The sequence below is a fragment of the Rhinopithecus bieti genome, unplaced genomic scaffold (genome assembly GCF_001698545.2).
Source record: "Rhinopithecus bieti isolate Rb0 unplaced genomic scaffold, ASM169854v2 scaffold_64174, whole genome shotgun sequence".
NCBI lineage: Eukaryota > Metazoa > Chordata > Mammalia > Primates > Cercopithecidae > Rhinopithecus > Rhinopithecus bieti.
Window position 1 is genome coordinate 45,475 of NW_016824156.1, and position 11,670 is coordinate 57,144.

An 11,670-nucleotide genomic window follows, 5' to 3' on the forward strand; every position below is an offset into this window, starting at 1 on the left:
AACGCTAAAAATGATGTTTCCGTTCCCATTAATTATCCCATACCCAAATTCCTTAAATATTCTTCACGTGCAGTTTTAATACTCCGTAAACAGGTGTTTATAAGAAACATAGCACTGTAGTAAGTTACCATTGTGTGCATTGAGTTGCTAAGAGAGCTTGATCAGGCCAGACGCGGTGGCTCACACCTGTAATCCCAGCGCTTTGGGAGGCCGAGGTGGGCAGATCATTAAGTCAGGAGATCAAGACCATCCTAGCTAACACGGTGAAACCCTGTTTCTATTAAAGATACAAAAAATTACCCAGACGTGGTGGGACACGCCTGTAGTCCCAGCTACTCCAGAGTCTGAGGCAGGAGAATCGCTTCAACCTAGGAGGCAGAGGTTGCAGTGAGTGGAGATACTCCAGCCTGGGCTACAAAGCAGACTCCGCTAAAAAAAAAAAAAAAAAAAAAAAAAAAAAAAAAAAAAAAAACAAAAAAGGAGCTTGATCAAAACTTAATTAGATATAAAGGTCCAAAGATGTTAAAATCCTTACTGAAGAAAAAAATCTCAAAACAAAACTGAATTATGCTATTTGTTTCTGTATTATGTTTGTATACCCTTACAAAACAATTATCTTACAAGCTGTCCTATAATATTTTGGTTAGAAACTAGGCATCTCTTCTTCCAAATAAATGCACAAAGTATATTTTTCTTAAATTGCCATGTGTTTTTCCAGAACATAACCTGGGGAAGATTTCACAATTTCATATATAATAATCAATGTTTTGTTAAGTCATTGGAAAATAGTATTTAGAATAGGATTATGTCCCTGGGTAGACATCTTGTTTGATCACATAAATCCTGATTTTTATGACAAAATTCACCAAGGTATATATAAAATTGAATTAGACCAAGTGAATTCAGCATTTCAGAGAACATTAGACTTTGACATGGAGTTGTTTTTTCAGTAACAAAACCATACAGGCAAGGAGGAGCAATGGCCCTGTGTATTAGCCTTTCCTACTTTCAACGTTTTAAAACATATTGACTAAAATAACTGAAAGGGGAAATAATTTGCTAAGGGATTAACTGACTCTTTTTTTCTTTATTGTGAGTAAAGGGACATAAGGAGAGGTTGACCAAGTTGTTGAATAAAGAACTGAGAGCTGGCACTCCATTTGTGGGAGCCAAAAATTAAAACAATTGAACTAATGGAGATAGAGAGTAGAGTGATGGTTACCAGAGGCTGAGAAGGTTAGTGGAGGACTGGGGGAGTGGAAATGGTTAATGGGTTGAAAAATATATTTCGATAGAATGAATAACACATAGTTTTGATAGCACAACAGAATGATTACAGTTAACATTTATTATACATTTTAAACTAACTAAAAGAGAATAATTGGAATGTTTATAACACAAAGAAATAATAAATGCCTGAAGTTATGGATACTTCATTTTCCCTGAAAGATTATTATGTATTATATGCCTGTATCAAAATATTTCATGTACCCCATAAACATATACACCTACTATGTACCCATTAAAATTAAAAGAAAATACATAAAATTGCTCTACTGGCCCTAAAATAGCACAGCTTTGGACTCTCTTATTAGCTATCAGTCATGCTAGCCTTACTCATGGAGGCATAAACAGCATGGAAAATGAGATTTTAGGTCAACATTTCGGCTATTACACATAACTATCTAATACCTAGTTCTTATTAGAACTGAGAGCTGAATGGGCCATTTCTTCTGCCTTACTAGAGTCACTTCTTTCCTTCCAGTCACAAGGAGGCAGTGAATTAGGCTAAGGAAAGAGTAACCTATGAGATGCATGTTCAGACAAGATATTTACTGGGTTTTCCTTCACAGAAAAAGACATTTCCTTGTGAACTAGGTATTAGATAGTTATGTGTAATAGCTGAAATGTTGACCTAAAATCTCATTTTCCGTGCTGTTTATGCCACCATGAGTAAGGCTAGCATGACTGATAGATAATAAGAGAGTCCAACGTTGTGCTATTTTAGGGCCAGTAGAACAATTAGGTAATCTCTTGGGTCAGGAAACAGTTCAAGAAAGCAATATGGCACAGATGAAATACTATTAAGCATTTATTGAGAAGGAAATCCATTCAAAATTCTCAAACCTTTAACATTTTTTTTTTTTTTTTTTTTTTTTTTTTTTTGAGACGGAAGTCTTGCTCTGTCGCCCCAGGCTGGAGTGCAGTGCTGGATCTCAGCCACGCAAGCTCCGCCTCCCGGGGTTTACGCCATTCTCCTGCCTCAGCATCTGGAGTAGCTGGGACTACAGGCCCCGCCACCGTCGCCGGCTAGTTTTTTGTATTTTTAGTAGAGAGCGGGGTTTCACCATGTTACCAGGATGGTCTCGATCGTCATTGAGACACTCGTGATCCGCCCGTCTCAGCCTCTCAAAGATGCTGGGATTCACAGGCTTGAGCCACCGGCGCCCGGCCAACAATTTATCTTTACCTATTTCTAAAAATTATTTACTTTCTGGATATTCATAATCTGAACATGCAACACATATATATGTTATGTATACATTTATGTATATACATGTATATATAATTATTTTATTACAAAAATAATTGCTGATGTTTTACAGTTCATAAAACATATATAGTCTCTAATTTGTATTTTCTATATATATAAACTCCATTTAATACATCTCTTTCATGGATATCGGTAGTGTACGTGAGAATATCACACTTGAGAGCACAGTGATTTGAGAATTATTGATTTTTAAAATTATTCTTATTGTTTCTCAAAATCTTTTCTAAGACGATTTCTCCCCTTTTAAAAAAATTTCAGTATTTTCCCATATAAACACACATAAAGTTGAGATGTTTGTGTGGAAAGTAGGCCTACATATGTTTTTTACTACAGTAACAAATGATTTTTTTCTCCTCTTTCTTTCCCAGTTTGGAATTCAAACTAAATTAACATTCTCTTAGCTTTAATTGCACACTGCCAATAGAAAAAAACTGAAAGAAGGCCGGGCGCTGAGGCTCACGCCTATGTTCCCAGCACTTTGGGAGGCCGAGGCGGGTGGATCACCTGAAGTCAGGAGTTCGAGACCAGCCTGGCCAACATGACAAAACCTCATCTCTACTAAAAATACAAAAACTAGCTGGGCATGGTGGTGGGCACCTGTGATCCCAGCTACTCGAGAGACTGAGGCAGGAGAATCACTTGAACCTGGGAGGCAGAGGTTGCAGTGAGCCTAGATTGTGCCATTGCACTCCAGCCTGGCAACAGAGTGAGGCTCCATCCCCCCCAAAAAAAAGAAAGAAAGAAAGAAAAGAAAAAGAAAAAACTGAAAGAAATATCTTGACATTCTTAGTTTTTTACTTACATGCCATATGTTATTGACTCAATTGTCTATATGGCTTCCTGTCTTCTTGAATCCTTCCTCTTCCTTATCTGAAGGCTTGTGCCTAGTCTCAGACACTAGGACCAACTCTTACCCTTGAGAGCAGGGTGAGGTGAATGGTGGGAGTGAAATTTAGGTGGTTAGAGTTAGGTCTTCACCTAAGTGGCTCAACATCAAATCAAATCTCACATGTTTTCCACAGTTCAAGTAACTCACTTTCAACCTTCCTTGTACCATGATTCAGGTAACAAAATTTCTGTCTTGATCGTTTTCCTGATAAACAATTCTTCATTCTCACAAGTCTCTCATTCCAGATGCTAAAAGCTTGTTTCTGCACTACAACCTCATTATCAGTTGGTAAACTGACCTACCTCCACCTAAGTCCTGTTTGAATCTCTAGTGTCCTTTGCTTCTAAATTTCTCACTGCCGTGCTCCTCCCCAATATAGCTGTCTCTGGTTGTATGAATTGCAAACCACTTGCCTCGACTTTCAGCTACTGTCTGACCCATGCATCCTTCTGTGTACCATGTTCTGCCTAACAACATCCTGCCATCACCCCCTGTTAGGTTTACCCTGGCCTTTAACCTGTCCTGTCACTGCTAACCCTTTTGTGTTTAGCTGTTAGGAGATGTGACAAAAATGAAAGGCAACCTTACCTTGCATACAACAAAAGCAAGAGCTTAGGAAGAAAAGATTTTGACAATAACTTCCATGACCACTATGATCTGTACAGACAGGCTTAAAAAGTCTTAATGGGATGACGGAGCGTGCTACTAATATGGCTAGTTATCAAAAAAACTTGCGTGAGTTTGACACTCATGTGTCAGTCAATCTGCTGAATTGAATGCAAACAAATGAAGAGATATATGATGACTGTCAGAATTAATATAACTACATAAGAAAGAAGTTTTAAAAATTTAAAAATATGATTACTTATAAAAGTGAGGACAGTTCTTTATTTGTGATAAACTCAGTAATGAAGATCATTTAATGCTGAGATGGGTTTTATATTCTAGCACAGAGGTTTGCAAACTTCTCTAAAGGGCCAAATAGTATCTATTTTAGTCTTTGTTGCACCCACCACTGTGGCTTGAAAAAAGCCATAGACAGAGAATAAATGAATGGGTGTGACTGTTTTCCAATAAAACTTTATTTATAAACACAAAAATTAGAATTTTATATAAATTTCACAGGACAAAATATTCCTCTTTTGATGTATTTTCAACCACTTTAAAAATGTAAAAATCATTCCTAGCTTAAGGGTCATACAAAATTAAGTGGCAGGCTAGATTTGGCCCACCAGTTGTAATTTGCCAACTTCTGTTCTAGCTTAATGCATATTTTCCTAAGGTTCTAATTGACTGGAAATGTGTATGTATGTTAGGGGTCAGCTGCTGGCAAACAAAACTGGCTATAGCTACTGAGCATGCTCAGTGTCACTTAGAAATCCCCAGAAGTTTCAGAATATACATCACTTCTGTAAGATTTCATTAGATACCACAAGCAAAGGAGCAAGCAGAAAGGGAGTTTTCCGAGAGTTTTAATGAGATGGGGGGCAGGAAGAGTGGAGAGCAAAAAAATGGTTTTGCATATCCAAAATATACTCAGCCTTGACTTAAAAAAATGCTCTTGGCTGAGCGTGGTGGCCCACGTCTATAATCCAAGCACTTTGGGAGGTTAAGGCAGGTGGATCACTTGAGGCCAGGAGGTTGAGACCAGCCTGGCAAACATGGCAAGACCTATCTCTACTAAAACTACAGAAATTAGCCAGGTATGGTGGCGCACACTTGTAATCCCAGCTAAATCCGGCTGCTGAGGCACCAATCTGGGAGGTAGAGGCTGCAGTGAGCCGAGATCGTCCCACTGCACTCCAGCCTGGGTGACAAAGAGAGACTGTCTCAAACAAACAAACAAACAAACAAACAAAGATTTTTACATTTTTTAAAATATGCAGAATTGTCCTTGACTGTTGAACAGTTTAAATCCTCCATTATGGATGTGAAGAAATTTAAGACTCTTAGTTTTTATCAAATAACCAAATGGAAATAGGAAGTAGCCAGTAGATTATCTCTACAGCTAAACAAAACAAACAAAAAACACACTTGCAAAAGACAAGGAATTCCTGAAAAATGAAGTAAGGTCCTAGAGAAGTTATTTCCATCATCCAACACCAGCTGAATTCCCAAATGGTTAAACTTTGACTATAAGTGCTACCCACCTCGAAGTAAAAACTACCTAACACATGGAAGTAGTAAAAATGAAACATTGCTCTCATTTACTTAATAGTCGCCTCCTTGTAAATAAATATGAGTACATCAGATCTCCACTTATGGGACTGGAAGATTTTTATCATAAGGACAAGTAAGATGGAGGGGAAAAAGGGAGAATGGCTAGAGGCATAGCAAATAATTATTTTCTGTAACACGGAAGACTTTTATCCTATTTATTTACAAGGGATACCCTCAATTACAACTTATCTATTAGGTTCTGAGACCTTATGTGAAATCAGACCCCAAAAAAGCCGGGGGTGGGGGGACGGAAAAACAGATCCAAGTGTTTGTATTTGATATTTGGCATTCTCCAGTGTCCCTCCCACTTATCACTTTCTTTTCTGATCCCTTTCAGATTCTTTCCATACTTTTTCCATATTCATTTTATGTTGATCCTCTTGTCCCTCCTCCCTCATTTCCGTGGTTTCTTCTCCCTCCTCGTCTCACTAAAACTCTTGGAAATCTCCCTTTCTGCTTGCTCTTCTGTTTGCAGTAGCTACTGAAATCTTACCGAAGCGATGTATATTCTGAAACTTCTGCGGGTTTCTAAGTGACACTGAACATGCTCAGTAGCTAGAGCCGGATTTGTTCGCTTGGAAATCTCCCTTTCTGCTTGCTCTTCTGTTTGCCGTAGGTACTGAAATCTTACCGAAGTGATGTATATTCTGAAACTTCTGCGGGTTTCTAGGTGACACTGAGCATGCTCAGTAGCTAGAGCGGTTTTGTTCGCCAGCAGATGGCCTGATTCGACCTCTCCAAAAATAGACATTTAACTCTCTGAACTCCTGTTTAAGGAAGGATGTAATTCGTTTTGCTGTCTCCTCATTTTCAAGGTTCAAAGGGAAGCTGCTAAGATTCCAAGGTCCCACCGCCCTCACAGCCAATGAGGGGCCTGGGAGGGAGGAGCTTGGTGCAGCTGGAGCTTCTGAGAGAATCATTCCCGATAGATGCAGCGGAGTCTGAGCTCTGCTGCATCTGGCACAGCAGAACAAAATTAAAAACAAAACAGTGGAAGAGAAACGCTGCAGACTATGGGACGCTGTAGGACTTTCTGAAACATTTGCTGGGGATTTCTGTGAAGCATGATCTTTTAAAACGAATTCGTTTGGAAGCCGGTTTGGGTAACTGGGAAAATGACACATATGCTAAATGCAGCAGCTGATCGAGTGAAATGGACCAGATCGAGTGCAGCTAAGAGGGCTGCCTGCCTGGTAGCTGCGGCATATGCTCTGAAAACCCTCTATCCCATCATTGGCAAGCGTTTAAAGCAATCTGGCCACGGGAAGAAAAAAGAAGCAGCTTACCCTGCTGCAGAGAACACAGAAATACTGCATTGCACCGAGACCGTTTGTAAAATACCTTCGCCTGGAGTGAACGCAGATTTCTTCAAACAGCTACTAGAACTTCGGAAAATTTTGTTTCCAAAACTTGTGACCACTGAAACAGGGTGGCTCTGCCTGCACTCAGTGGCTCTAATCTCAAGAACCTTTCTGTCTATCTATGTGGCTGGTCTGGATGGAAAAATCGTGAAAAGCATTGTGGAAAAGAAGCCTCGGACTTTCATCATCAAATTAATCAAGTGGCTTATGATTGCCATCCCTGCTACCTTCGTCAACAGTGCAATAAGGTACCTGGAATGCAAATTGGCTTTGGCTTTCAGAACTCGCCTAGTAGACCATGCCTATGAAACCTATTTTACAAATCAGACTTACTATAAAGTGATCAATATGGATGGGAGGCTGGCAAACCCTGACCAATCTCTTACAGAGGATATTATGATGTTCTCCCAATCTGTGGCTCACTTGTATTCTAATCTGACCAAACCTATTTTAGATGTAATCCTGACCTCCTATACACTCATTCAAACTGCTACATCCAGAGGAGCAAGCCCAACTGGGCCCACCCTATTAGCAGGACTTGTGGTATATGCCACTGCTAAAGTGTTGAAAGCCTGTTCTCCCAAATTTGGCAAACTGGTGGCAGAGGAAGCTCATAGAAAAGGCTATTTGCGGTATGTGCACTCCAGAATTATAGCCAATGTAGAAGAAATTGCCTTTTACAGAGGACATAAGGTAAGATAGAAATTAAGGTGATGGGTGAAATGTGAGACTGTTCAAGCTGCCACTGCAGTGCCAGATACCATCTGTTGTCCTGTCGATGGACCCACTTCTTTAGTGTCTTAGATTCCTCTGACATCTAAACCTGAATTAAAATATATGCTTCATTACCCCTTTTAACCGTAACCAGTTAAAGAATTATAGGGTGCAAACTTTTCTAAAGTTTCATGAGAATAAAATTTGCAACACTCTGAAAAAGGCTACTTAGCCTCAGTTACTCAAATATGGTCAGAATTATTTCTATCGCATTTTCTTAAACCTTAAATCCTAACTTGGTAGGTGGCCCTAAAACACCTACCAGAAGAAAATATATATTTGGAAACTAAGACTAAACATGTTTCCATTGAAATGGAAAATTTGGAATGATATTCTTTGTTGTTCCTTTGTTGTCAAAGGGGGAGAGGGGACAAGGATTTCTTATAGAAGACATTTTTAACAATTTTGCATGTCTGATCAACATGGAGCATCCCCATTCCCAAGAAGCATAGGAGAGTGTCTCACAAAATGGCATTTCTACTACTCTTAGTTCATGTTCAGCACTATATTTTGACAAAATGAAAAGAGGAAGTGAAATGAAATTTTGTCCAGCTTTGAAAAAAAAAGTTGAGATTAGAGAAGAAATGAGGAGTACAAAAGGAGTTTCAGAATGTTTTCAGTTATTACAGATTTTCAACATTAAGCAGATCCCTAAAACAATTAGCCCAATTATACGTACTCATAGTGCATGAAGGTAACTTCAGAATATGAAATAAGACAGAAATTTTAAAGGCAATGCAATCTTAATTTAAATGACTTGGTGAATAAAATAAAGTATTCTACTGTTGAAGATGGCATGTCAATCACCAAGCAGAATTACTTAATTTTTAAAGCATCAGTAATTATCAGTGTCTTTTTTAATAGCAGTAGCAACCTGAAAAAGAATATTTAAAGTAAATTTAGGACTCCTGCTCCCACTTGAAAATTACCTCATATACTGTATTATATCATATTGATTTGTGATTCTTCTTGAACTATTGAATTCAGTGATATAAATTATAGTGTGCTTAGACTTCTTGCATAAAAGACAAAATCCAACAAAGTGAGTCAGTTCAAAAGTAGAGTCTATACATACATATGTCATGTGTCCATTTTCAGGTATTTTTGGTGTGATCAACAAAGACAAAGCTCTAACAATTGTTTATTCATATCTTATATAATATAATTTAATTTTAACATCTCATACATAAAATTTAAATATCATAAGTATAAATTACTTATATGTATGTTATACCCAACATTATGTCCACTGAGTAGCATAAACTTTTAAAAAAATACACATGTGACCAAAACTAAGTAATAACTAATACTGGTACTAATCTGCATTTATTGGTTGTTAAGACACATAGATAATGCCATACTAAAAAAAAAAAAAAAAAAAAAAGAAGAATATGTATATGTCTTTAAGGAAAGTCCTCACCTCTTTTTCCTCTTTATAGGTAGAAATGAAACAACTTCAGAAAAGTTACAAAGCTTTAGCGGATCAGATGAACCTCATTTTATCCAAACGTTTGTGGTACATCATGATAGAACAATTCCTGATGAAGTATGTTTGGAGCAGCAGTGGACTAATTATGGTGGCTATACCTATTATCACTGCGACTGGCTTTGCAGATGGTGGTAATGACATTTATGCTTAATCTCAAATATATGTTTAACATTATTTCTTTTGAAGGTGCCATTGCTAGTTTTATGTGAGCTAAACTGTGTACATAGTCATTATTCTAGTTAATAATGGTCCGAAACAATGGCAGACTTTACAGCATCCAATAATAAGAACAACAGTATGAAAAAGGAGACAGTGGCTCAAAGACGTTTCCAGTTCTGAGCTATTTCAGAGATCTATGATGCAGTGTTTCTGGGAGTTGACCTTGAGCAATTTTAATTATATTGCCTAATATAGGATGATTCTCTGGTTCACACTTAACCTCAGAACAAGTCATTACCCTCAGAAAGAGTATAACACAAGCTTTCCTCATGTGTTATAAATGTTAGTTCTACACATCCCATACATTTAGTCTATAAATATTCTATAACTGAATTTGCCCTGTTTTGTGATTTGAAAACTCAGTTGACTACAATGGACAAGCAGGAATATTGCTTCAGGGAATGCTTAAATGCCATGGAACAAGGGCTCCCCTACTTGTGAATAACATAGATAACCTCTTGTGCAGCATGATTTGGTGGTTTTGTAGGAATGGTGGTTGTCAAGCTGCAGCTGGCTAATTCTATCCTATCACTGTCTCAACAGTTTTTTAATAACGGTTTTCATTCTTTGGACTAACAAAGAAAGATAAGGGCAAGGAAGAAAAAACAATGTTAAAATGTTGTATCATCCTTGGATGGGAGTTTGGATCTTAATCTGTTGGAACAGAGAAGAATTAACTGAAGAAGTATTTTCTACTCTTTTCCTAAAATAAGACATCCCTCCTTAAAAATCACAGGGCTAAAATTGGCCATGGTGTTTAAGAAGCTAGACAAAAGCATAGGCTTTGTAGTGAAAGAGAGTTTTGTTCAACTTTTGGTTCCCCCTCTTCCTACTTGTATCCTCTTAGTCTGTTTAATTAGAGTTGATTAAACTCTCTATACCTTAGTTCCCCATTTGTAAAATGAGAACCAGAAAGGCTACTTCAGAGCATTGTTGTGAGGATTTAACTGAATAATGTTTATGAAGTACAGAACATGTTATATTTGATATATGGTGACAATTATTACCTAGAAAATAAAAGGTGACAATTATTACCTAGAAAACTAAGAATATTGTTACAGAATCTATACTGTTTTATAGTTATTTTGTGTAGAATTAAGGATTAATAGCTATTTGTTTGAAGTGATCTAATAAAAACAATAATTGCGATACGCCTAAATGTTTTGAAAAAGTGCTTCAATGTTTTAACTAATGCTTACAAAAACACTCGTTAAAGTTGAGTTATCCTTAACATAAATATGTTCATTTTAGTAAGTTAGTATTTGTCAGCCGTTCTCTGTGGCAAGTGCTATACATATATCAATTATACTTCACAACTGAACTGTGTAATAGACAGTATATGTAGACTACTGAGAAAATTGAATTTTATATGGTTTTATGTTTCAAAATTTACTAAAATAATTTAATTTTAAAAGTTTATATTGAAAAGGTATTGTTAGTAATAGTATTTTAGACATAATCCTTTCATAATGAAATAAAATTACTTTTCAAAAGAGTATTAGAGAGAAAGACACTTTAAAATCTGTGGTTTTAACATTAGTTTTACCAAAAAAAGCCAAAACTATCAGATATTCACTTAAAAGTCATTTCTTAAAATAACAATACTCATTTTAAAAATTTAATATATAATGTATATTAGAGAAAACTCTATAGACAAGATTATGATGTAGTTTTGTTAGTCAGTGCTTGGACACACTGGTGTTGTTAGAAAACCCAGGAGTATTCAGCATAGAACAACAAAAATGCAGCTATTAAGTGGTGACAAATTAACCCCACAGAGACCAGTAAAAAGTAAACAATGTATACAAAGAATCTAACAAGCTTATTTAACAAGATGTAATAATATATTTAAGGCTGGGCGCGGTGGCTCAAGCCTGTAATCCCAGCACTTTGGGAGGCCGAGACGGGCGGATCACGAGGTCAGGAGATCGAGACCATCCTGGCTAACACTGTGAAACCCCATCTCCACTAAAAAATACAAAAAACTAGCCGGGCGAGGTGGCGGGCGCCTGTAGTCCCAGCTACTCGGGAGGCTGAGGCAGGAGAATGGCGTGAACCCGGGAGGCGGAGCTTGCAGTGAGCTGAGATCCGGCCACTGCACTCCAGCCCCGGTGACAGAGTGAGACTCCGTCTCAAAAATAATAATAATAATAATAATAATATA

At 37.4% G+C, this 11,670-nt stretch overlaps 2 protein-coding genes across 2 annotated transcripts in view; one reads left to right on the top strand and one right to left on the bottom strand.

Annotated features, from left to right (window-relative positions):
* Positions 1–3,884, bottom strand: part of LOC108522028 (uncharacterized protein C12orf40-like) — a gene marked incomplete at its 3' end in the record, with an annotated part of 31,895 nt that extends 28,011 nt beyond the window's left edge. Inside the window, 1 exon segment of the mRNA XM_017862127.1 lies at positions 3,800–3,884. Within this exon segment, the coding sequence (XP_017717616.1) occupies positions 3,800–3,884 (85 nt within the window).
* A 2,470-nt stretch (positions 3,885–6,354) lies between these two features.
* ABCD2 (ATP binding cassette subfamily D member 2) overlaps positions 6,355–11,670 on the top strand; it is a 64,666-nt gene continuing 59,350 nt past the window's right edge. The window contains exons 1-2 of the mRNA XM_017862128.1: positions 6,355–7,717; positions 9,238–9,418. Coding sequence (XP_017717617.1) covers positions 6,779–7,717; positions 9,238–9,418 — 1,120 coding nt within the window. The 5' untranslated portion in view covers positions 6,355–6,778. The remainder of the gene's footprint in view (positions 7,718–9,237; positions 9,419–11,670) is intronic.